Source organism: Copadichromis virginalis, linkage group LG23 (assembly GCF_057382275.1).
Source record: "Copadichromis virginalis isolate Kocher_CV1m ecotype Utaka linkage group LG23, C_Virginalis_male_GT1.1, whole genome shotgun sequence".
Lineage (NCBI taxonomy): Eukaryota > Metazoa > Chordata > Actinopteri > Cichliformes > Cichlidae > Copadichromis > Copadichromis virginalis.
The window spans coordinates 23,074,182-23,099,464 of record NC_140639.1 but is presented as its reverse complement, the minus strand read 5'-3'; the positions used below and the strand labels follow the sequence as shown (position 1 = coordinate 23,099,464).

Genomic DNA, 25,283 nt, shown 5'->3' with positions numbered 1-25,283 from the left:
CTGAAGGTGGAGCTGGAAAAGAAATTAAGAAGGATTTTGCTGCCACCGTGTGCACTGCAAGAGAAATGCAGTCAGTAAACTGTAAATGTATCCATGTTTTATAAATTAAAACGAACATTGAATTTTATAATCAAATGAATAGAAAATAAAACAAATTTAAAAGTAAAGAGACATTTAATTTAATAAAAAGAAGAACTAAAAATAAAAAGAAATTGATTGGTTTGGTCTATCACCTTTTCAAACTTCCACTGAACACATGCGTCATTGTGCTGCTCCCTTTAGGGTGCATTGTAAAGTCCCTTTTTCGCTCTAACTGAGCATGTCTCACTACCCATTCACATCCAAGTGCTTTCTATCTAACACACATACTCAGATGAATGCATCCGGAGCATTCAACAGCATTCATAGAGAGACAGAAGATTTGTCCAATATCAAGAAATCATACCAACGGGTGGACAAAGCTGGTTTGAAAGAGAGCAAAGAGGCACTGAACATGGCAGCACAGGAACAAGCTCTCAGCACAACATCCGTAGAGGCTGCGGTCAACCACACCAGGCAAGACCCCAGGTTCATGCTGTGCAAAGATGCCCCTGAGACAATCCAGCACATAACAGCAGTGTTCAAGATGCTAGCAGGCAGCGCAAACCAAATGACTGCCCTTGTATACAAAATGGGATTAATAATATTCACATTGCTATATATGTTGTCCTACGTATTCCATTTTATGCATTTTAATCATCTCTCCAACCTTTTTCTATTAAGCCAGTCGCAAATTCATGAACGGAAAACACTGCGCATGCTCGGACAAGTTCAGGCAGCCGTTTTCCTCGTCAATCTCCGTGGCTTCCTACCCCCTCCCGTGTCCTTCGGTAGTTTCCGTAAACTTCCGCCCCTCGCCGTGTCCACTCGAGTCCTTCCGGAGAAGCTGATTTTTCGTTGTCGTCGTCTCCCTCGTCCTCCTCTCCGTGTTGTTGTTCTCGGTGACGCGACGGAGGTGTAGCCTGACGCGGTCTCTTACGTGTCGGTCTGAATAAAAGTGGAGCTCCGTAGACCCGGGAGTGACGAAGCGAGTCCGTGTTGGTAAGAGGATACGCATCCGATGTTTGCTAAACAGATAGATGGCTGCCCAGAGAGGTTATTTGCGCCAAAATATCCGCACAGAGCCAACAAAGAGATCATGGCGGCGGTGTTGCAGAGGCTCACAAAATGAGTCAGTCTCTGCAAGGCTCGCAACACAGCAGACATAGGTATTAATGTGGGAGTGGGCTTGGATCTTTTTTTTAATCAAACTTCTCTAGAAATAAGTCACAGAAGCAGCTAGCCACTTAAAGTTACAACCACGTCACCTGAAACCAGTGTTTAATATTAATTTTAAAAAAGCAACATCAGTGAATTAACTAGTTAGTGAAAGTGGTGTCTCCTAGTTGCAAAAAAAAGCATACAATGCAGACATTTCCCTCCATAAAAACCCACAGCTAGCAACCTAATGGAAATTGCTAGTGCAGACTTGTTTGGACTACAAGTTTCTCCTTTCAGCAAAGCCTTAAACAGCGACAGGATTTGAAATTAAAGAGCCGAAATTGAGACACGATAAATGTGAAGTTTGTGTTGCACTCCCGTTAGCATGTTAGCATGCTCATTGGAGCTCATTCTGCCTGAGAGCTAGCACGCTAACTCTTAACTTGGTAACACTAGCCTTAGCTTTAGCCTCCGGCGTTAACTGCAAGCGTGAGCCTGGATAAACAAGCGGCTCATTTCAGTTCGCGTTAATGTTGTTGAGCCATAAGTATAACGTTCCGTCTTGCGTCATTTTTAAAATAATTTCGGCTAACAAGGAAACAGTTGAAAATGAGCTATATGCTAGCATGTTAAGCTAAGCCACACCCTCCTTTAAGACCGAGCAAGTTTTTGAATGAGTCTGGTGTTCCCAGCATGCTGTTGCATTCACAAATAAGCCGTTTCTCACTTTTGTTTTCCCTCCATCAGCCAGATTTTAAATGACCATGGAAGCGGCTGCAGACACACAGCAAAGTGGTGAAACGGCTGTTTCGGAGTCTGAGGCCCAGCAGATCACCTTGGCACAGGTAGTACTTTTTATTCTCATGCAGAGAGTGCAGAACTAGTGCAAGGAGTATGAATTTAAGTTTTAATGCTCGACCATTTTCAGTTTGCGTGAAAATGCTACGTTTCAAAGTTTTGTGCTGTGAGATTTTGGCTTGTATATCAAATACTACAGGTGAGATTCAGCAAAGACCCCATGATATGATATTGTAGCAGTTTATGCAGTTATGCTGAGCATTGCAATAACAAATACTGTGATTGTGACTGGAAATTATGCCGTCAAAGTTGAAACTTTGTAAATATCTGTATTATCCAGTAAGATAAAATTATCAGTCTGTTATCTGTCTGTAAGTGAATGTGGTCAGTCTTTCTGATAATACAACAGTTAACTGAGATAAATGTGTGTTGCTGTCTACAAAGTCAGAAATTCTGAAATGCTGATTAAATGTAAGTTTGCTCGGCTAGCTTTATCTCAGGATCATGCATGAGATGAGCCTACGGTAGCTCGTAGTGTTCTCCGACTATTTTAATTAATTAAATAAAATATTGATATTTGGTGTCCCTGTATTGATGTTAGGGCTGCACGAATTTGCATAAAATGAGAATCAAAAATTTTTTGGCTTAGAATTGAGATCACGATTCTCTCACGATTTTCTTTTCCAATATAAATATTTATTGCACTTATTAACTGCACATCAACTTCGCAACAGTTGAAACTGAACATAAAAACAATAAATAAACATAAAAACAACAAATGTCTCACGTTTTGTTGTTGCCGCAAAATGTTGTACTGCTTGAAATTCCATCTCAACCATTGCTCGACACTGCATGTATAGAGCAGGTAGTGCAACAATAGAAAAAATAGTTGCGGGACGGCACAGTGTAGCATTTGTCTAGGGCATGGCTATTCAACTACGAAGTTAGTTGGGCCAGATTTTCAAACCGAGGAATTTATCTGGGCCAGATTTTTATTTTTTATTTTTTTTAATCGTTGTCATTTGGAAATGAGATCGCACATAAGTATGAATTGAGATCGCGATTTTCTAACGATTAATCGTGCAGCCCTAATTGATGTATTATCACCATGCAAACCGTCACAATACTAGGCTGTATCTGCTGTACCAAATTACGTATCCTCATTCATGATTCAAGAAAGTGAAAATTTAAAGCTTTTCTCTTTAGTGGTCCTTGAGATATTCATGTTTAAACACGACCTCAGATTTCAGGGTGTGAAAAAACATACCTGAAGTGGGTCAACGGACCATTTTTAAAATATGTATATATCTTGGAAAGTATTTGGTATCTTACATATCCAAACTTAGCACCACGAATTGTTTATATAGATCTAAGAAGGTCGAGCAGAAGGCCCATGTGGATTTGAGATGGGATTGAGATTGAGGTTACCCAAGAGTAAAATAATACCAGTTGCTGTGGGCTGTTTGTAACTATGCACATGTGTGGTTATACAATGTGTTTTATATTTTCAGGCATCCATAGCAGCAGCCCAGGTGTCCTCCAGTAGTCCCACAGTCACTCTTGTCCAGTTACCCAATGGTCAAACAGTCCAAGTGCACGGTGTGATCCAAGCCGCTCAGCCTTCGGTCATTCAGTCCCCACAGGTGCAGACGGTACAGGTAAGAGGAGAGGGGAAACTTAATCTTGCAAGTAATGACTGCAGTAGGGGATATGAGCTGAACATGATGGCTTTGAAGTTTGTAAATGAATTCAAATTGAATTTGAGATGATTTCCTTACAGATTTCGACTGTCGCTGAGAGCGAGGACTCTCAGGAATCTGTCGACAGCGTGACAGATTCTCAGAAGAGGAGAGAGATTCTGTCCAGGCGGCCTTCCTACAGGTCTGTGTGACACGCTGAGAAACTGCAGATGCAAACTGCATCTCCTTAATCTGTACTGCTTCCATTTTGTGTCTGTATGACGTGTTCAAAGCTTAGAAGACAATGACTGACACTCTTTCATTTTTATCAGCTATAAATAGACTATTTGCAGATATGAAACGAGGAGAAAATAAAAGGTTGCTAAGATTTTTCTGCAAATGTTCCTCTTACAGAAAGATCTTGAATGACTTATCATCAGATGCTCCGGCAGTGCCTCGAATTGAGGAAGAGAAATCAGAAGATGACTCAGCCCCTGCTATCACCACGGTCACCATGCCCACTCCCATCTATCAGACCAGCAGTGGCCAGTACAGTAAGTACTTTGAGACACAGATAGCTGGTGGTTTTTGTTAAAAATAAGTAGGTGTTAACGTAATCGAGCATTCTACTTCTGCTGTCGTGCAATGAGACTATTTAAATTCACTAAATCAAATGACCAGATTAAGCAGACAGGGAACCTATTATGCTTTTTCTACATGCTGTTACAGTGGTGGATGATCATGTTAAACAAGTAATCCCAAACCTGTTTTTCAGGGATTGCCAATCAGAAAAAGGCCACATTTGATGCTTTGATTAAGACCCTGTTTATTTATTTATTTAATTTTCTTTTTTTGCCTGTCCCGTTTGGCTCTTTTGCCATCAGAATTGTTGTCTAAAGGCGAAGAAAGATGCCCAACGGATTTACTTTACCAAATTGACCATCCCAGCCTTGCCGTAATGGTCCATTTGATTCACCTTTTGTTTAATTTATTTTCACTTGCTGAATACGGGACAGACTTGACTGGGGGAAAGAAAAACAGCTGAGAAGAGGGACGGGGGAGAAGGGCAAAAAACAAAAACCAACAGAACGGGCAGGGGAAAAAAAGAAAATGCATATATCGATCACCTGGATCACCTGTTGAGAAAGAAAAAAGAAAACAAGCAGAAGAGAACAAGAGTAATAGAATAAACAACATCACAATGATATATGGGAATATGACAGTAAATACTAAATGTTAAACATTATTGTGCAGCACATAAGATCAACAGAACACAGTGTGCTTTGAGGTAGGAGCCAAAAAGGGTGTAGTTTGTGGGTGTGATCACCCGTGTGTACACCTGTGAGCATGGACGCGCTTGTTTTTTTAAAAGGTTCCTTCATGTAATGATCTGCTAGAGGGTGTGGGGGGGGGGCCACAGCCCCGTCCTCCAGGGCATGAAGCAGGTATGGAGGAGATCAAAACTCCAGACATCCAGAGGCCTCCAGAACACAAGAGACCAAGGAAGACCAACAGAGGGGCAGCCGCGCCACTGTCCCAGAAAGAGCTGAGGAGAGTCCCAGATGAGGGCTCACTCAGCAGCCGCGGAGCAGAAGCCAGGGGGGGTTGCAGTGACGCGCCCGTGAGCTCCGCCGGCAGCCAGCTGTGCCTGAGTGACCGAGCCCCAGGCCGAGAGGCCGGGGGCACCCCACCTCCGAAGTGGCCCGAGTGAGCCCCAGGCTCCAGGCCCCGATTCAGACCCTGTCTAATGTTTCCAACATTAAAGACCAGTGTTAAGATTATCCTTGACCTGTACAGACTTAATGCAGTTTAGAAAACCTGTGGATATTGTGAATGAATGATGTTAAGTCCAGTATTTTCCTTCTTTTCCTCCTACAAAAACAGTATTTGTGATATGACAGTTTGTGTGGAGCCCCATATCCAGTAATGTTTACAGTATTGGATGGAGGAGAACAACACAGAAAGCAATTGGTTAAAAGTCCTAATGCACAATTTTATCCTTCTGCAGTTGCCATTACCCAGGGTGGAGCCATTCAGCTGGCCAATAATGGCACGGATGGCCTGCAGACGTTCACCATGGCCAACACTGCTGCAGCCCAGCCTGGTGCCACCATCCTGCAGTATGCTCAGACCAGTGACGGGCAGCAGATCCTCGTGCCCAGTAACCAGGTGGTCGTGCAAGGTGGGAAAATGGTTTCCACAGTGTTTAGAAGTGAAGTTCCACAAAACCTACACTATTTGTAAAGCTTTGCTGAATGAAGCACTGACTGTTTGTCTATCTTTGTTCACCAGCTGCTTCTGGTGATGTCCAGGCCTATCAAATCCGCACAGCCCCCACCAGCACCATCACTCCTGGGGTGGTCATGGCAACTCCACCCACAATCAGCGGATCAGGAGCCACTGAGGAAGTCACACGCAAACGGGAGGTCCGACTGATGAAAAACAGGTATGGCGAGGTTAATTAGTAACTCGTACTCAATTGCTTCTGTAGGTGTCAAGCTGATGTGAGCTTCATGTACCCGCATCCTCTTGTCTCACAGGGAGGCAGCCCGCGAGTGCCGTCGGAAGAAGAAAGAGTACGTGAAGTGTCTGGAGAACCGCGTGGCCGTGCTGGAAAACCAGAACAAAACCCTCATCGAGGAACTGAAAGCCCTCAAAGACTTGTACTGCCACAAATCAGAGTAGAATACACCTGCCGGTGGCTTGACAGGTGATCCCCAGCACTTGTGTACAGAGACTCAGCACAGAGCCGTGCATCTGGATGCGCCCTCCTCTTTTCTACTCTTCTGCTTTCTTTTTAAAAACTGCTGAAAAATGTGTGAACGTGACTCACCAGGTATAAAAAAAACAAAACAAAAGCCCCATCCCACTTTGGTAAATTGAAACCTTGTCCCATTTGGGCAATTTAAAACCCCCATCCCATTTGAGCAATTTGAAATCAACCACCAGTTTTCCCCCATTAAAAGGATCAGGCGGTGCTCACAGTGAACGTGGAGGAGACTGCAACTTAAACAGGGTCTGCGTGGCAAGGTGACAGAGCAGGGAAACTAGCTGTTATCGCCAAGGACACCACCGATGGGAAGCATTCCAGTCACTGGTGCCCGGACTACCCGGGCAACATCACCAGCAATGGGGGAACTGACCGCAAGCACCACCGATAATGATGATGATGATGGAACTTTTTTCTTTTCTTTTCCCTTTCGGAGAGTATAACTTCACGTGAAACATTTCTATCTGTAACTCTCGAATTAACATCTGTTACTTATTAATGCTTATACTTATAGGTGGCCTGTGTCTTGGACGTTTTTATCTTTTAAGATGTGTGTTTTGGTTTGTTCTGAATTAGATTGTGCTTCTACAATGCCATGTTTCTTTTTTCTTTGTTTTACCCAAGTATATTTTTGCTTTTATACAACGTGAACAAAAAACTAACCATTTAGTTGTAAAATGTTTTTTTCATGTTAACTGCAGCACAGTGAGGAGATGGTAAAAGTTGGGCAGCAGTGAAGTTTGGGGGGGGGGGGGGGACTTTTTGTCTTCATTTTTTTTTAAAACTTCAGAGACATTAAGTGGAAAATTGCGTAATGGTGTCCTGTTAATTACCAGATTTTGGTGGTAAAAACAAACAAAGGCAAAATAGGCCTTCGACAGTACAGGAAGTGGGAATAACGGATAAATAAGCTGCTGCACGTTTATCAGAGATTATATACTGTAAGCAAAACCTTTTTCTTTTTTCTCTCTCTCTCCATAGACTCATGGATTATTTTTGAACAATAACCAAAAACTTAATGAGCCTTACTTGTTATGCAATGAAAGAGTTTTTAAGCAGAATTCAGAGACAAGTGGATAAAGCACTGGAATCATGGAATTACATCAGAGGGGGGAAATTTGCCATACCGGGCCCCTCTGAGGCCTCGGTCACCGTCTCTTAATTCTGTTTATAGTAATATGAGCTAGCATGTGCACTTTCTTTGCATTTACAATCCTTCAGCATTTCACCGCTTTCTGGGTAAATCTACCACTCATCTGCAGTTAATCAAATGTTGTTGCATCAATGTGTTTGATCACTTCTTTTTTTTTGTAAATGGAGCATCAAAGCTCACCAGATACAACTCAACTGCACCCACTTTGTGAAATGACTGTAAGATCAGGTGGTGTTGGTGGTTCTAAAAGAAAATATTTTTGTGATAATGGGATGCCATATTGTATTCTTTAGGTATTATGTATAGTCATGATATAGTATGCTTTTTATGTTGCTTCTCGTTTATTTTTTTTTGTATTCACTATTTCTAAATGTCAGCAACAACTTGTATAATAATACAGTGCATTACGTTAGAGCTATTCAGATATGACACTTTTGGCAGCTGTTAATAAATGTGTTTCTGGTAATCTGATTTTAAAACATTTTATTTCATATATTAAAACGAACAAATGGTCACAAGTCTCTCTTCCGTGTCAGTTTGCAAGCTTTGTATAGGTGTATGTCTCTTTGTTTGTCGTAGTGGACTTCTTCAACGGTGAAGTGCTGCTTAAGCATGCCTAGGAAGTTCGTGTCTCGCTCATAGCGGAGCTTGCAGGCCAGTAACACCACAGTGGCGTCTGAGCTCAGGTGCTCCAGCGTTTCCAGCAGAGGCAAAAATGTGTCCTCCAGGTAAATGATATCCGCACCCAGAACCACATCAAACCCTCTGGCTGGGTATCGCTCGAGGCCCTCGCCCCAGGTCAACTCAGAGACCACCACAGATTGTTGGGAATCTGGGGGCAGGTTTGCTTTCACGTTAGCAGAGAGGAAGTCCAGCGCAGGCTCTCTGTCAGTGATGGTCACTCTGGCACCTAGGGAAGGGTTAGAGTAGGACTATCACAGCTTTCCTTGTTCACCCGCCGCACTCTCAGGGGTTTTTGATAGTGCTATGAGATACTGCAAATTTTGGTATCGATCTGATACACAGTAAATACAGGGCCAGTATTGCTGATATCAATATGGATACTTTAAACCTATGAAGGGAGATTATGTAGCGGAGAGTAGTGTGTCATGATGAATCCTGAACAAATTTTAATGACCACTAAATCAATTTGATTTTAATTTTCCACAATAATGAGTTAACACAACAAAAAACACCTTCAGTTTTTGGATAAAGGTGGGCAGATTAATCCAAATATCGATGGTATTAATATCCTTCAATACTAGCCCAATAGGATCGATACATACTGTGACATCTCTGTGATATATAGCCTGTTGCAGCACATTTAAACAACTGAAGCTGACCTACAGTGTTTTAAACACATGCATATTTAAATTCAAGGTCTCCAAAAAACACAGTTTCAAAATACACAAAGTGCTGAAAGGTGTGTTTTTTGTGTTAACTCATTATTGTGGAAAGCAAAAATTTCAGTGATTTAGTGATCATTAAAATGTCATCAGAATCTACTAATTGATGACAATTTATCATAAATAATGACACTGCTCTGACCTTTATATGCTGCCTCCACAGGTTAAAAGTGTCAGCATTGCTGTCTTCAGCATTAGCCCTGTATTTATTTGGTATCACACACGACTAGTTTTGGAGACAAGGAATCCAAATGAGCCTGTCTCTAAAGCATCTTGGGTCAACTTCTGTTGTTTTAATGTGTTATATATGTGTGTATATTTTTCATTATTTTATATTAATTATTTAACACAGTTCTTTTGTGTACATACTGAACTTAAAGGTTTGAAACCAAAGTGCTGATCCTTTTGGGCTAGTATCGATCTGATACCAATAGCAGCATTGGTACTGATACTACTGATGTTTGGAGTGATCCGACCACCTCCAGTTTTTGGTGGTTAGTAATTATGCACTCACCTAGCAGAGCTGCTACAATGCCCACCAGACCAGTGCCAGCTCCCAATTCAATTGCTTTCTTCCCCTTTAGCTCCACTCTTCCCAGCTCCAAGTACATACACATGACCACCGCCTGGGCAGTAACACAAATGCAATAGTAATGTATAAATCTAATGAAACATGGAGGAATTATTGAAGCTAAGCACTGCTGCCACTGTTGTAACGTACCGCATCCCACACAACTGCCGCCACACCGAGCTTTTTCCAGTCCTGAGCGAGTCGGAGGTCGCGGTTGGCAAACCTAAACTGTGCTGATGAATTGTGGAGTTTGGAAAGCGCAGGCAATGGGTTTTCTACATAGGGAACGAGAGCCATGTTTGAAATAAATAAAACCCACACTCGTTTACACATGCGTAGTGCGCTCCTCCTTCTTCTTCGACGTTTTCCCTAGGCTGGCTCATTGATTCGTTTCCGCCATCTTCTGGAGTTATTATATAGCTATTATTTAATTCGTTTGTTAAAGAATGTTCTTAGGGTATATGAACCAACTTTTAGCGTTGATAGTTGGCTTGTTTTCTTTAATAAATACTGAAGCGCAAGAGACCGATTCGCTTTCAGGCAACTGAAGACGGCAACCCGTGTTGACGTCAACGAACAAATTTAGCCAATCACGTAACTGCCCAGCTAAAAGTGACCAATGGGAAAAGAGTAAGTCTTTGCGATGGGCGTGTCTGCAAGATTTTCTTAACGGGGTTGTGTTTTAGCTAGGAGGGGGCGTGGTCTGAAAAAACCCGCAGGTCTGTAAAGGTAGCAACACATAGCAGCGATGTAGCTTCCGGTGTACTGCAAATAAAGGGTTTTTGAGCTGCGTGAAGAGACTCACTCTGTGCTGAGAGTATAGACATAAGAAATAAAAAAGAAAAAAAATACATATTTTCATCGAATATGAAAAGGCTGCACAGTGGTGGGTATTTTCTTAGTAAGAACCTGCCACCAATGGCATCTATTGCAGCTACAGGTCCATGGACGTTTACTTTGAAAACCTTAAGCAGGAAATTACCTCTGAACTTACCTGCTACGGTCGCTTTGACATCTAAAGCTTGTGTCCCGCTAGTGCGACGAGATGAACGCCACCTCCGGCCACCGCTTTGATACCCACTGGCCGTTCACTTTCCCCGTTTCCTCTAAAAACCCTTCCGGCTGGTGAATTCGCCCGGTACTGTCGCTGAAAGGGCTGCAGCGGTGACACAGACTTGAGCCGCAGTGAAAATGGATTGAGTCACGCTGCTGGAGGAGCCAGCAGTGGATTGAGGTGCGGAAGCTAGCGTTAGCCGGCTAGCCATGGAGGGAGGCAGAGGAACGCCTGACTTCGTCTCATTAGACTGTTTTCCGTAAAATGACTTGGTAGCGGTTATTCTCAGCCCCAAACCATGCAGCCCACGCACGCAGTTCATATTAAAGTGCGCCATCCGTGGGTTGCGCACACACCCTGAATATGTCAGCCGTCCTGCACATACCGCAGATACTTACTTGGCTGTCCTTGCATAGATCCCGTTCTGCTCTGAAGCGAGATCGTTCACTTTGCAGCAAAAACACAAGGGCTGTGCTGGTCCACAACACGCACATTTTCAAATAATCCGAACACTTCCAGGTTGTGATTGAACCCGATCTCGCCAAGGCAGAGCAAAACTAGTGTTTTATGTATTTTTCCTAACAACCCCTTGTAAGGTTTGGCTTAAAGATCTTGCAGACCTTCCTGCAGCTTCAGAATTGCCAGACTAGCAGGTGGTCCCTCCTCAATTGTATGGAAAGCGGTGCTGGCTGTTGCAGGACTTTTGCAGGTCAGCGATGGGAGGTTCGGTGTCCTGCTGCATCTCTCCTGGAGAGAGCCCCAAGATCCACAGGAGAGAGGTGGAGCTGGAGGAGTGTCCCATCACCACTACTGAAGATGTGAGCGAGGACACTGGGACATACCTGCAGCACATCAGCGACAGGGAGCTTCCAGATGGTGTGTGGAGATTAGTTTGCTATTTTTGGAGATGTGATTGCATGCAGTGATGTTGTCCTGTCCTGGTGCCGGTTTACTGCAAGTGATTCAGTTTAAATGTTTTACATGCTTTAAGAGCTGTTTAGCATTAAATCAGCAGCAGCGTGGCAGCTCCTAGACAAACACTGTAGTCTTATATGAAGACTTCTAACACTTTCCTTCTACAGAGCTGGCCCAAGAGGCCAACCCATCCGACCACCCCAGAGCAAGCACTCTATTCCTCAACAAGTCTCAGACAGATGGTCAGTATTTCTCTGGTGCTTTAATACTTTACCCCATTCTCTTCTGAAACTCCTACATCTCTTTGATTTTGTTTTTTATCCAATTTCAGTCCGCGAGAAAAGGAAAAGCAACTACATGAATCACGTAAGTTACGGCTCTGCGTGTTCTTCGTGGGTCTTTTTGTTGCTGAAATGATTCAGTCATACATCTCATTTCTCTGGGGTTGAATGTGTTTCTATAACCCGTTTTCCCCTCCATTCTGTCTCTAAACATGCTTTCGATGCCAGATGTCCCCGGGACTCCTTTCTAAAAAGTACAGCTCGTGTTCAACCATATTCCTCGATGACAGCACCGTCAGCCAGCCCAATCTCAAGAGCACTATTAAATGGTAAGTGACCGCCCTCACCTCAGTACTGCTGCAAGTGCAAGTACAAAAGAAGTTGGGACGCTGTGTAAAGTGTGAATAAAAAACAGAGTTCAATGGTTTGCAAATTCCACAAACACAGTTTTGACTCACTTTAAAACATTTTAAACTTATCATATGTTTATTTTGAATTTGATGGCAGCATCATGGCCACGTTTAACGCTGTGTAGCATCCCATCTTCTTTTAATAAAAGTGTGGAAACTAAAAAGAGAGCTTTGCTGGACATTTGGGAGAGGAATGATGTCCTGATATAAGATTCTAGCTGCCGCTTTCAGCTGGTGAAAAGTTCAGCATCTGGACTTCTTTACCAGGAAGTCATGCTCTTGTAATACATGCAGTATGTGGTTTAGCACTGTTTTACTGAAATATGCAAAAACCTCCTTGAAGAAGCTCTCTGCACGGCAGCATATCTTGCTCTAAAGCCTTCATATGCATTTCAGCATTGATGATGCTTTTCCAGATGTCCAAGCTACCAATTCAGTAGGCACTGATAGATACTCCTGTTTTTAATGCAGTGCCACCTGAAGATCATGGGCACTGATTTTTAGCCTTGTCTTTTGTGCACAGATATTTCTTCCAGTTCTGTGAATTGTTTAATATCACTATGTACTGAATATTATTAGATATTCAAAGTCTCCTCATCTGTACATGAATTTGTTCCCCAATTTGTACATAGGCTTTTTTGAGATTACTAAACCTTGGCCCATCTTTACTTCTGAGAAACTCCGTCCCCTTTAAGATCCTCTTGTTATACACAATTATGTTACTGACATGTTGTCAGTCTACTGTTTAATTATTTGCAAAATGTTTCTGTTTGTTTGTCCTGAACTGCAGGTAACATTTAAAGTCACCAAATAGCTGCAGTTGAAAAGATCTAAATATCTATTTGTAAAGTAGAAGTAAAAATAAAAAGCTGTAAAAGGGAAAATCCAGCTCTAGTGTTTTATTCTTTGTTGATTTCTGTCTCTTGCAGTGTTGCACTGGCCATATACTACCACATAAAAAACAGGTAGGAAATGTCAGAAGTATTGTCTCTTGGTAGTGCAACGTTTTCTTCATTGTTGTAACCAGTACTTAGATATTTACAAACATTAGTCATCAAGTTTGTAAGAAAGACTGATTTTAGTACTTAGGCTAATTTTTAATTACTTCATCTAAGTCCTATAGGAAATGCTACTTGCCTTGTCTTACTGCTAAATACATCATGCATGAATGACAGACGTATGCAGAAGGTGGATATCAACTTAAGTGCCAGATGGGTACAGCTTTTTAAGATCATCACTGGTAATGAGAGCCAGAGATTTTTAATTTTTATTAGTCCTTTATTTATCCAGGTAAAAAATCTCATTGAGATTAAAAATCTCATTTCCAAGAGAGACCTGGCAATTTAGCTCTGATTGACAAACAAACCAGAAGGTGGCTTGCGTCAGGTCAGAATTGCAAAAAAAATAAATAAATAAAAAAAGAGGTTGTGATTGCTTTTTAAAAAAAAAAAAATTAACAGTTTTTTTCATCTCATGTCTGCACATAATAGGTTGAAAATTGAGTTCTCTGTTTGCATCATCTCAGTTTGAAATGCAATTTATTTGCATTTTAAATATAGTAACTGTCAAAACATGACTTTAAGGAAAGTAGGAGCTACTTTCCTTAAAGTCATGTTCTTGGAAGTGATCCAAGGATGCAATTTTGCCTAATTTAGGTCAAGTATGGTTTTTGAGTTTTATGGCCAGAGTCATAGCACTTGGTGGTGGCAACTCAAAGAATAGATACAATGTGGTGAAGAAGTATTTGCCCTTTTCTGATTTCTTAGTTTTTTGCATATTGGTCAAACTTACATGTTACAGATCATCAAACTAATTTGAATAATAGACCAACATAGCCTGAGTAAATACAAACAAACAGTTTTTAAATGACTTTATTTATTAAGGCAAAAAAGTTATCCAAGCCTACTTCGTCCTCATCCTGTGTGGAAAAAAGTAATTGGCCCCACTTGATCCACAGATTGGATCCACAGTGAGAGCCATTATCCAAAAATGAAGAAAACTCGGAACAGTGGTGAACCCTCCCAGGAGTGACCGGCCTATCCAAATGACTCCAAGAGCACAGCGACAGTTTCACTTTTGGGTCACAAAAAACCTCAGAACAACATCTAAAGGCTGCTTTGCTGTTTCAGGACGACTTGCTGTAATTGTTGGAACCATGAATTCTGTTCTCTAGCAGAAAATCCTGAAGGTGGATGTCCAACCACAAGTTCATGGCCTGAAGCTCAAGAGCACTTGGGTTATACAGCAGGACAATGATCAGAAACACCAGCGTGTCCACCTGTGAATGCGTCAAAAAAAAAGAGAAAGGCTTTCAGCGGCTTAATTGAAATGCTGATTTAAATCAGATGGCGCTACTTTAGCACAACCTTAAACAGGCCGTTCATGCTAGAAGACCCTCCAGTGTGACTGAATTAAAACAACTGTACAAAGAAAAGTGGAGCAAAATTCCTCCACAGTTCTCAGAAACACTTGATTCCCATTCTTTTGGCAAGAGTGACACAACCACTTACTAGGTTTAGGGGTCAATTCCTTTTTAACATAGGACCAGGCAGGTTTGTATTAACTTTTTTCATTTACCGTAAAAACTAGATGTTAAATGCACTTATTATCTTTAACATTAAAATTTGTTTGATTATCTGAAACATTTAAGTGTGACAAATACACAACAAAAAAACTAAGAAATCAGGAAGGGGGCAAATATTTTTTCACAGCAGGTGGCCAAATTAGTTTTTTGGACATCAGTGAGTCAGATACTTAATAATATAGGAAACAAAATGTTTGTTAACATCAATGCACATCAATAGTTGTAATCTACAAAGTATTTGTAGAACTCAACGAAAGATAAATAACTGTTGTGATATCTAACACCAAGAAACCCCAGTGAATAAGCAATGGTAGTTTCAAACCATGAGAAGTTACATATCACGTAACAGTGGCTTGTTGCATCTACAGAGATTCAAACCGCTCGCTGGATATATTCGACGAGAAGAAGCACCCACTGTCGGTGAGTTGAGGTGGTTGATTACACCAAGCAGTGATATTTGCTATATTAGTGGACCGCTGATGATGACCTTCTGCCCAACAGCGAGAAAAGGTTCCAGATGACTACTCTGTGGTTGACCCGGAACACAAACTCATCTACCGCTTCATAAGAACGCTCTTCAGCTCTGCTCAGCTCACCGCCGAGTGCGCCATCGTCACTCTGGTAAGTTCAAACATCCACCACACTGCAGAGAGTGTTGAATGATGCAAAGAAGTATTGAGAACTATCACCCTTTCTGCTTGTGTGAATGGATGGGTTCCTTCTGCCTTAGGTGTATCTGGAAAGGCTGTTAACGTATGCTGAGATGGACATTTGTCCTTGTAACTGGAAGCGCATTGTTCTTGGTGCCATCTTACTGGCCTCCAAGGTCTGGGATGATCAGGCTGTGTGGAATGTCGATTACTGCCAGATCCTCAAAGATATCACCGTGGAGGACATGTAAGTATTACAGTAGTTTTTGTATAGCACTGCCAGATCTACAAAATGACCTCCAGCAGGCCACTCGTGTCAGTGTCTCTGACCAGACCATCATAAATAGACTTAATGAGGGTGGCCTGAGGGCCTGACATCCTCTAGTGGGCCCTGTGATCTCTGCCCGGCACTGTGAAGCCCGATTAGCATTTGCCATAGAGTACCAGAAATTAGCAGGTCCATTACTGGCGCCCTGTGCTTTTCACAGACGAGAGCAGGTTCCCCCTGAGCACGCGTGACAGATGTGAAAGGGTCTGGAGAAGCTGTGGAGAAAATTCTGCTGCCTGTAACATTGTTCAGCATGACTGGTTTGGTAGTGGGTCAGTGATAGTCTGTGGAGGCATATCCATGGAGGAACGCACAGAGCCCTACAGGCTAGGCAACAACACCCTGACTACCATTAGGTATCCTTGGACCCATTGACAGACCCTACGCTGTTGCAGTGAGTACTGGGTTCCTCCTGGTGCACAACAGTGCTTCATGTGGCAAGAGTATGCAAGTAGTTCCTGGAGGTTAAAGGAATTGATACCATTGCCTGGTCCGCACGTTCACTTGACTCCCTGTTTCATTTTCACTTTGAATTTAGCCCTCTGTAGGTTGATTATTTTAATTTCCATCATAGTGGCATTGTGATTTTATTTTCTGAATACCAGTGCATAAGAGTATAGATATCCAGACGTGCTTTTCCCCCCCATTGAGATTGATGCATTTTCAAAGTGTTCCTTTAATTTTTTTAAGTAGCGTAGTTTCTAGTTCACACAGTGCAAACACACGGAAAGTGGGGACCACCTCCAAGAGTTATAGGAAAGCCCTCAAAAGGTTCCTGCAGCCTGGAAAGGACCTTTTGTTTTTTAATAAAAGCTCGTGAACCTTTCCAAACTGTTTTGCAGGAATGAGATGGAGCGTCACTTTTTGGAGCTGCTCCAGTTCAACATTAATGTCCCAGCCAGCGTCTACGCCAAGTACTACTTTGACCTGCGCTCACTGGCTGATGACAACAACCTCAGTTTCCCTCTGGAGCCACTCAGTACCAAGCGGGCCCAAAAACTCGAGGTGAGTAATTTTCCAGGGCTGATTTTATTTTGCAGTTTGGAAATGTATATATTCCGACTGCTGAACTGATTAAGTAAGTGTTGGTAGAACTTGTTATGCTGTGGCTGCTCTGCTTGTTCTGTCGTAACAGTTTGAAACTTCTTCTGATTATTATTGTTTTTTATTGTTCTTATCTTTCTCTTTTTTGTAGGCTATCTCCAGGCTATGTGAGGACAAGTATAAGGACTTGAGTAAATCGGCCATGAGAAGGTCTGTCAGTGCAGACAACCTAGTTGGCATCAAGACTGCACAGGCCGTACTCTCTTAAGTCTGTGACAGCCATCTATCATTGGAGCAGACTGCAAGATCTACAGGATATGATGCCACACATGCTGAGAGACATTTCCAAAGTAGATTGCATTAATATCAGCAGCTGATAAGTTTCATTACAAAAGCTTATGTGCTCATTTTGGAGAGGAACAAACGATTTACCGTAAAGTATCACTACAATATAATGAAATCAGTCTTTATGTGTTCATTACAAGGAACTTTGGCTAACTGCCTTTAAAGCATGGTGATATGGTGAAAAATATGTTGTATTTTAAAGGTGGATGTCTACAGCTGGAAGGAATCAGCATGAAAGCACTACCAGAAGCCACACATAACCTTTTTTCCCGTCTTTTTTTTTTACATTATCCAGTCTTTTGGGGAGTAGGATCTGGCTATGGCCGTCTTCTTCCACCAAGCAAACTCCCTCTCCTATATTCAAATGATGACAGACTGTTTTGGAGCTACCCTGTGGTGTAGTTCTGCACATGGACAAAGAGTAGACTTTATTTTGCTTACTATGTAGGCCCCTATAGCTGTGAAATGTACAAGATTTTATTTAATTTAAATAAATTTCACTTGCTGTTTCAAATTCATGCTGTTTAAGTGGGAAAGTGTATCATGGTGGTTTTTTGTTTGTGGAAGATGTGAGATGTGAGCACAGAGGTGGTGACGGTGCAGAGCTTGCCCACAGCTTTGAGTACCAAACATCACATATTAGGTATAAGTTAATAGCGTAAGATATAAGGTCTTGTGTATAATATGTGGCAGCATGTAAGGAAAAAACAGAGTTTATACAGTAATAACCTAAAAGTCAATATTTGGTGTGACCACTTTTATTCTTCAGCACAGTCTGAACTCTCTTAGGCAGCTTTCTTGTCATTTCGTTAAGTCGTCTTCAGGAATAGTTCTCCAGGCTTCTTGAAGGACATTCAAAGCTCTTCTTTGGATGTTTCTGCCTTTTGTTCTGTTCTCTGTCAACATGATCCCACACTGCTTCAATAATGTTGAGGTCCGGGCTCAGGGAGGCCGATCCATGACTGATAGTGCTCCACTGTGTGATTCTCTATCCAAGTATGATTTTACTGCATTGGCATTTTGGTTTGGGATCATTGTTGTGCTGGAAAATGAAGCTTTTGCCAATCATGTTTTCCAGATGATATTGCACGGTGGATCAATATCTGATGGTACTTTGATAAATTATTAATTCAGAAATTTTGACAAGATCTGCAACACCGCTGGCTGACATGCAGCCCTGACAGAACCTCCACCGTGTTTCACAGATGGCTGTAGACAGACAGCTGAAAGTCCGGAGGCATCTCTCAGGTCCTGTGTCAGGTCTTTGCTGGGTTTCTTTCCTGTTTCTTAAGGACATGAATTTATATTCAGCTACTGAATATACAGTGGGGCAAAAAAGTATTTAGTCAGCCACCGATTGTGCAAGTTCCCCCACTTAAAATGATGACAGAGGTCAGTAATTTGCACCAGAGGTACACTTCAACTGTGAGAGACAGAATGTGAAAAAAAAATCCATGAATTCACATGGTAGGATTTGTAAAGAATTTATTCATAAATCAGGGTGGAAAATAAGTATTTGGTCACCTCAAACATGGAAAATCTCTGGCTCTCACAGACCTGTAATGTCTTCTGTAAGAAGCTTTTCTGTCCCCCACTCATTACCTGTATGAATGGCACCTGTTTGAACTCATCATCTGTATAAAAGACACCTGTCCACAGCCTCAAACAGTCAGACTCCAAACTCCGCCATGGCCAAGACCAAAGAGCTTTCGAAGGACACCAGGAAAAGTATTGTAGACCTGCACCAGACTGGGAAGAGTGAATCTACAATAGGCAAGCAGCTTGGTGTGAAAAAATCAACTGTGGGAGCAATCATCAGAAAATGGAAGACATACAAGACCACTGATAATCTCCCTCGATCTGGGGCTCCACGCAAGATCTCATCCCGTGGGGTCAAAATGATCATGAGAACGGTGAGCAAAGATCCCAGAACCACACGGGGGGACCTGGTGAATGACCTGCAGAGAGCTGGGACCAAAGTAACAAAGGTCACCATCAGTAACACACTACAACGGCAGGGAATCAAATCCCGCAGTGCCAGACGTGTTCCGCTGCTGAAGCCAGTGCATGTCCAGGCCCGTCTGAAGTTTGCCAGAGAGCACATGGATGATACAGCAGAGGATTGGGAGAATGTCATGTGGTCAGATGAAACCAAAGTAGAACTTTTTGGTATAAACTCAACTCGTCGTGTTTGGAGGATGAAGAATACTGAGTTGCATCCCAAGAACACCATACCTACTGTGAAGCATGGGGGTGGAAACATCATGCTATGGGGCTGTTTTTCTGCCAAGGGGACAGGACGACTGATCCGTGTTAAGGACAGAATGAATGGGGCCATGTATCGTGAGATTTTGAGCCAAAACCTCCTTCCATCAGTGAGAACTTTGAAGATGAAACGAGGCTGGGTCTTCCAACATGACAATGATCCAAAACACACCGCCCGGGCAACAAAGGAGTGGCTCCGTAAGAAGCATTTGAAAGTCCTGGAGTGGCCTAGCCAGTCTCCAGACCTCAACCCCATAGAAAATCTGTGGCGGGAGTTGAAAGTCCGTGTTGCTCGGCGACAGCCCCAAAACATCACTGCTCTCGAGAAGATCTGCATGGAGGAATGGGCCAAAATACCAGCTACTGTGTGTGCAAACCTGGTGAAGACCTATAGTAAACGTTTGACCTCTGCTATTGCCAACAAAGGTTATGTTACAAAGTATTGAGTTGTATTTTTGTTATTGACCAAATACTTATTTTCCACCCTGATTTACGAATAAATTCTTTACAAATCCTACCATGTGGATTCATGGATTTTTTTTTTTAACATTCTGTCTCTCACAGTTGAAGTGTACCTCTGGTGCAAATTACTGACCTCTGTCATCATTTTAGGTGGAGGAACTTGCACAATCGGTGGCTGACTAAATACTTTTTTGCCCCACTGTAAATTCAGAGGGGCCGATGGCGCGATATGGCAGCCTCGCTTCTGTCAGTCTGCCCCAGGGCAGCTGTGGCTACAACTGTAGCTTGCCTCCACCAGTGTATGAATGTGAGAGTGAATGAATAGTGGTATTGTAAAGCGCTTTGGGTGCCTTGAAAAACGCTATATAAATCCAATCCATCATTATTATTATTATTATTATTTAGTCCTGATACTTCAAATTTTCCTCAATTTTTTTAAGAACACACTACACACCATGCTGGGATATAAAATACAATTTTATGTCAAACTTTGGCATTTTTCATAGCTTCAACTAAAGAAATGGAACAAATTATGTTTTCACAACACTGTTTTGAAGAAATGAGCATAGACTTGAGACTTTTGCTCGTGTTTGTACTAGAGATGGCACGATACCACTTTTTTATGTCCGATACCGATATCATAAATTTGGATATCTGCCGATACCGATATGAATCCGATATAGTGTTTTTTAATCAACAAAACTGTTTTTTAAAATATCTTGCTGCATTTTGCAAGTCTGCAAGTTCATACTCAAGTTTAAAACAACAACTACACTAAAGCTATTCTGTTATACCTGTATACAAAAAAAATATTTCATAGTTCAGCAATACTGATCAATCTAATAAACTTAGACCTACACCATCCTCCCTATTCTGGTATTTTAAAGAGTACTTAGCTTAAATATTAAGCAACCTAACTAATAGGGTTCCAACTCCCAGCAACAACAAAAATAAATAAATAAAAAATAGGGAACCACCCCTCACGCGCCACCTCATGATGCTTAATCGACGTAATCAACCTTAATTTGATGCAGTGTGAAAAAAAATGCACAGAAATCAATTATTTTTCAAGAAATATTAAATAGATTCAACATCTTTCTTCAACAAAATTGCAGACTGCACAGATGGTACCTTCCCAAAGGAAAAAGTACTATAGCTTACTAGGGTATATATATATTAGACTTAATAGTCACTATATACAGTAATTGACTTCTATTCATTTTACATCAAATTAAAACTTTGTGTGTCAGATAATTATTTATTAAAAGCTAGACATTTTAAATGAGAATAAGAAAGAAAAGTATGTCTTTGTGCCCCCTTTTCCCAGTTAATGCCCTATCGGCCCCCCTGGCTAAACTTTGCTAGATCCGCCCCTGCACAGCTACCAGCGTCAGCTACGTAGAAAAAGATCCTGGTGTAGAAAGTAATATTAAATAAATTCTAACAACAGCTTATCAAGCTTAAACGTGCTGCTGTTGTTCAGCCGCTGGTTTCCTCTTTCTGGTGCAAAGTGGGCCAAAAGCAAAGACGGACTCGCGACAGAAAAGCCGATCAGCTGATCATTTAAGCAGTTTCACGATTGAAGTAGCAGCCGGAGAGCGAGAGGCAGTCGCTCGTTAAGCTTAACGCAGGAATGCTTTACAAACATTCAGAGATGGACTTACACACTTGCTTTACTTCTCTCGGGGATAACTTTGTCGGAGATGAAATGCCAGGTTGCTAGCGAAGCTCCAAATGCTATCCAGACCACCGACAGGTCCCGCATGCCACAGCCGCTCTATCACGTGATGCCTACTGCTCCGACATGCTAACGTTCTGAGGTGAGTTACGGCGTGTTGCAAGTTTTGTGAGGTGCTTTCGTGATATTTAATGGATCGGATTACATTTTTTTATTTTTCTCCGATATCCGATCCAGTCATTTAGGTCAGTATCGGACCGATACCGATACGTAATATCGGATCGGTCCATCTCTAGTTTGTACTGCTGTGCATCGTTCACCAAGAGAAGATGATGCATTTCTCTTGCCATAAAAATTTGGTATGAAGGAATAAATATGATTCGTATAAAGCAATTCAGACACTCAAGACATCTGGCTAGCACGCGGGAGTCAAAAGTAAGGAGTTCCTTTGAACAAAAGCAAGAAAGAGAATCCGATGTGAACAAAAGATTGGTACTGATTAGTATCTGGCTGCTGGTTTCATGCACATACTGGCATCATCTTTCCAGAATGCATGCATGCCATCCGTAATTTCTCTACCTGAGAAAATTGTACAGGTAAGGTCTTTTACCCTGGCAGGTGCCACTTCCTCTTAAACTGCCCCTCATATCAGACAGGCCACTTTGCTGTTGCAGGGCCTGGGTAGAGCACTGTCAACTGCTACGGTGGAATCAAGAAGCTACTTAGTGACTGCTTTTTCACCGTCTGGAAATTAAATCAACAGGTTTCTCAAGTGGTTTGGCCATGCTACACATTTTCAGAGTGACTGCGATTTAGAAACGGACCTTCAAACAGCTCAGTGATTCTGCTTTCCAAAGATTTTCTCACAGCTATAAAGGAAAGGCTACACAGTGAGACTGAGATTCAAGTAAATGTATAAAAAAATAAGTGCACTCAGTCTTGACATTTAAACTTTATTCTTGAAATTAATTGTTTAATGACTGTGATATGCCAAATATCAAATTCTTTAATCTCCATTTGTGGTCATGGTGGAAATATCTTGGATTTGAACTGATGAGGGCAGAATCATTTAGGTCAGTCACATGACTTTGCCATCACCACTAAGCTCCTGTTTTGGACACCACAGAACCGAATGTCCCCACAAATTTCTGTTGTCTCGTTTATTCACTTTCTCTGAATTCCCAAGTGGGATATTTAATTAAAATATTTTAAGTTTTAGAACAACACAACTTGAACATGTCTAAAGCTTATGTTAATTGCAGACTTTATGTTAGGCATCTAATGGAAAATCCATAAAGTCCACTGACTTTGAGAGAACAGAACAGGAAATTCAAAAATAACTATATTGGCACCATATGGGGGTTTTAGGGCTGCTTCTCTAAATACCAGCTGTCTTTGCTTCTGAAACTGAGACAAGGATAGCAGTGAGAGAGAAGGATCTCTTCTCCGATCTGTTCACAATCACGCCTCATCTATAGTCTTCCCATCCCTGAACTGCATTTTAGCTCTTCGTCTTTAATCCATCCAATATACTACCCATGGCTGTGATCAGTATGGTGGTACGCAGTGTTGGTCAAGTTACTTGAAAAAAGTAATCAGTAACAAATTACTGATTACTTCCCCCAAAAAGTAATCCCGTTACTTTACTGATTACTTATTTTCAAAAGTAATTAATTACTTAGTTACTTGTTAAAAACACGATTTACAACCTGAATAGGTGATAAAGTGATGGCTCTTTCAGCCCAATTCTACTTTTTCTACATAATCCATCATACAAAATGTAATCAAATGGAAAAGTCCCTTTTTAAAACTTGTTTTATTAGTTTTAATATTTTAACTTTATGCATCAAGCAAAAATTTAATTATATGCAGCATTCTCTGACTGGAAGAAATTAGTTTAATATTTAAACCTATTTTCTACACATTCCAGCACATAAAATAATTTTTTTGTGTTATTACTCACTCTTTCAAATAGATGCAAATAAAACACAGCAGAAAATAAATAAAGTCAAAGACTTTTGCTCCATTTTCACCTGTAAAGCAGGAGTAGGGTAGGCGGAGGTTTACATGGTGCAGGTGTGCTGCAGCGCTCAGTTCTCTGTGAGTTTCCCATTACGTCGTAGCGCACTCGGTGCTTGCTTGGAAGTTTAGGGGTTTTTTCGCTGTAAAAAGACGTTTTCTTCCCACGCACAACGGACACTAATGTTTTTGTCACTTTTTACGGAATCAAACTCAAAGTAAGGTCAGTACTTCCACGCTTTAAACGCTGCACGCTCATACTCTCTCCCGCACTCGATATATTATCCATTGTTGATCTGCACCATTGACCACAGCTGTTGTCACGAACGTCGGACTTGCTTACGTCACTGTCATGAGACATTCTCGCAAAAAAATCACAGGAAAGTAACGGTAATCTTATTACCGTTTTTTAGTAATCCCTTACTTTACTCGTTACTTGAAACTTACAAGTAACGCGTTACTGCCCATCTCTGGTGGTACGTGCAGCTGCTCTTCCTGAAACTTTCCTTCTTCTAAAAAAAACTTTTTTCTTGTCCTTTTTGTAAGTTTGCTCTTCTCAGTTGAAGTAAATTGATTCCTCTTGGTTCTGACATCTAGGTATAAACAGCTGCTGTGGCGATCACAGTATATATTCTACTACAAAACCTATCAGTTTGTGGTTTGAGAATCAGATGGCCACCCCTCCCCGAGCCTGGTTCTGCTGGAGATTTCTTCCTATTAAAAAAGAATTTCTCCTTCCCACTGTCACCAAGCGCTTGCTCAAAGGAGGTTATTTGATTGTTGGGGTTTCTCTTGCCTTACAACAACAGCACCTTGAGGTGACTGTTGTTGTGATTTGGTGCTATTTAAATAAAACTGAATTGAAGTTGAACTGCATAGCATAGTTTTGTATCCTGTGCTGTATTTTCCTTTCCCAGATGATGGCTGTAGAACGCTAGGTATTCATTTGCATTGGCATCCGACCTCAGGATCATCACCGACTGCAGTGCTCACATTACCATAGGACTCATTTGGATGGTCAGTGTGGCAGTGAGCTTTCACTAAGTGTTGATGCCAAGCAATTTAAAGCATGACTTGCAGCAGCAAACCACCGGACTCCTGCGCAATACTGTCACTATAAAGGAACACATGCCACTTTCTGGACCTCGTACTGTCTTAATTTTTTATTTTTTTTATTTTGTGAGACTCTCTCTTATTATTGTTTTTGCTGCAGTTGTCATCAAAGATATTTTTTGTCATTTTTACAATGATAGTGAAGAGAACAGCATCCTCATGTAGGATGATCAGTCCCATAGTGGCACCAGTGCTTTAAAATAATAGGTTCTTGCATCAGTATAGCTTTTCTTTCCATCTGGAACCCTCAGATTAGGCAGATAGTCTTTCACCATGAATCCTACTCTGCAGTGATGGCAGAGGTGGAATGACTGCAGCAGAGCAGGCATGCTGACCAGATTCGAAAGGAAACATGTCAAGTTGACCAGAAGAAAGAACTGGAGATGGATAACATGGTGACTACACCTACACAACTAAACCGCTTAGATGTGTGAATGATTTATTTCCTTGATTAATGCTGTATATAAGGAGAATGATGTTATGGCTGAATGACAGTAATGGACATTCTTGGTTAATGGG

The 25,283-nt window shown here is 41.6% G+C and overlaps 3 protein-coding genes across 4 annotated transcripts; 2 read left to right on the top strand and 1 right to left on the bottom strand.

The window, feature by feature from the left end:
• The first annotated feature begins 857 nt into the window (after nt 1–857).
• On the top strand, nt 858–8,167 carry LOC146680917 (cyclic AMP-responsive element-binding protein 1-like). Of its 2 annotated transcripts, none has more exons than XM_085447200.1 (8): nt 858–1,080; nt 1,987–2,084; nt 3,549–3,695; nt 3,818–3,918; nt 4,131–4,270; nt 5,725–5,898; nt 6,009–6,162; nt 6,257–8,167. In XM_085447200.1, exons 2-8 carry the CDS (start codon nt 1,998–2,000, stop codon nt 6,399–6,401), a joined length of 948 nt encoding a protein of 315 aa, XP_085303326.1. In that variant the 5' UTR covers nt 858–1,080; nt 1,987–1,997; the 3' UTR covers nt 6,402–8,167. The 2 variants fall into 2 exon arrangements, with proteins under 2 accessions (XP_085303326.1, XP_085303327.1); XM_085447201.1 differs by lacking the exon at nt 858–1,080 and adding an exon at nt 1,099–1,247.
• mettl21a (methyltransferase 21A, HSPA lysine) lies at nt 7,489–10,268 on the bottom strand. Its single transcript, XM_085447202.1, has 3 exons — nt 9,767–10,268; nt 9,560–9,671; nt 7,489–8,549 (listed from the first exon to the last, which is right to left on the bottom strand). Exons 1-3 carry the CDS (start codon nt 9,947–9,949, stop codon nt 8,152–8,154), a joined length of 693 nt encoding a protein of 230 aa, XP_085303328.1. The 5' UTR covers nt 9,950–10,268; the 3' UTR covers nt 7,489–8,151.
• Nucleotides 10,269–10,478: 210 nt separating this feature from the next.
• Nucleotides 10,479–17,755, top strand: LOC146680915 (cyclin-Y-like protein 1). Its single transcript, XM_085447199.1, has 10 exons — nt 10,479–11,546; nt 11,753–11,827; nt 11,917–11,951; nt 12,095–12,195; nt 13,206–13,241; nt 15,229–15,280; nt 15,362–15,481; nt 15,591–15,757; nt 16,681–16,843; nt 17,034–17,755. The coding sequence occupies exons 1-10, from the start codon at nt 11,387–11,389 to the stop codon at nt 17,148–17,150; spliced, it is 1,026 nt and encodes a 341-aa protein (XP_085303325.1). The 5' UTR covers nt 10,479–11,386; the 3' UTR covers nt 17,151–17,755.
• Nucleotides 17,756–25,283: the final 7,528 nt, after the last annotated feature.

What these genes read in the sequence shown, in the direction of transcription:
- LOC146680915 (XM_085447199.1), top strand. Translation starts at nt 11,387, where the DNA reads ATGGGAGGTTCGGTGTCCTGCTGCATCTCTCCTGGAGAGAGCCCCAAG. An exon ending in CAACAAGTCTCAGACAGATG is followed by an intron (nt 11,828 to 11,916) that starts GTCAGTATTTCT and finishes ATCCAATTTCAG; the next exon opens with TCCGCGAGAAAAGGAAAAGC. An exon ending in GATATCACCGTGGAGGACAT is followed by an intron (nt 15,758 to 16,680) that starts GTAAGTATTACA and finishes ACTGTTTTGCAG; the next exon opens with GAATGAGATGGAGCGTCACT.
- mettl21a (XM_085447202.1), bottom strand. Translation starts at nt 9,949, where the DNA reads ATGTGTAAACGAGTGTGGGTTTTATTTATTTCAAACATGGCTCTCGTT. An exon ending in CGGCAGTTGTGTGGGATGCG is followed by an intron (nt 9,672 to 9,766) that starts GTACGTTACAAC and finishes GTTACTGCCCAG; the next exon opens with GCGGTGGTCATGTGTATGTA. An exon ending in CATTGTAGCAGCTCTGCTAG is followed by an intron (nt 8,550 to 9,559) that starts GTGAGTGCATAA and finishes ACCCTTCCCTAG; the next exon opens with GTGCCAGAGTGACCATCACT.
- LOC146680917 (XM_085447200.1), top strand. Translation starts at nt 1,998, where the DNA reads ATGACCATGGAAGCGGCTGCAGACACACAGCAAAGTGGTGAAACGGCT. An exon ending in CACAGGTGCAGACGGTACAG is followed by an intron (nt 3,696 to 3,817) that starts GTAAGAGGAGAG and finishes ATTTCCTTACAG; the next exon opens with ATTTCGACTGTCGCTGAGAG. An exon ending in TCCAGGCGGCCTTCCTACAG is followed by an intron (nt 3,919 to 4,130) that starts GTCTGTGTGACA and finishes TTCCTCTTACAG; the next exon opens with AAAGATCTTGAATGACTTAT.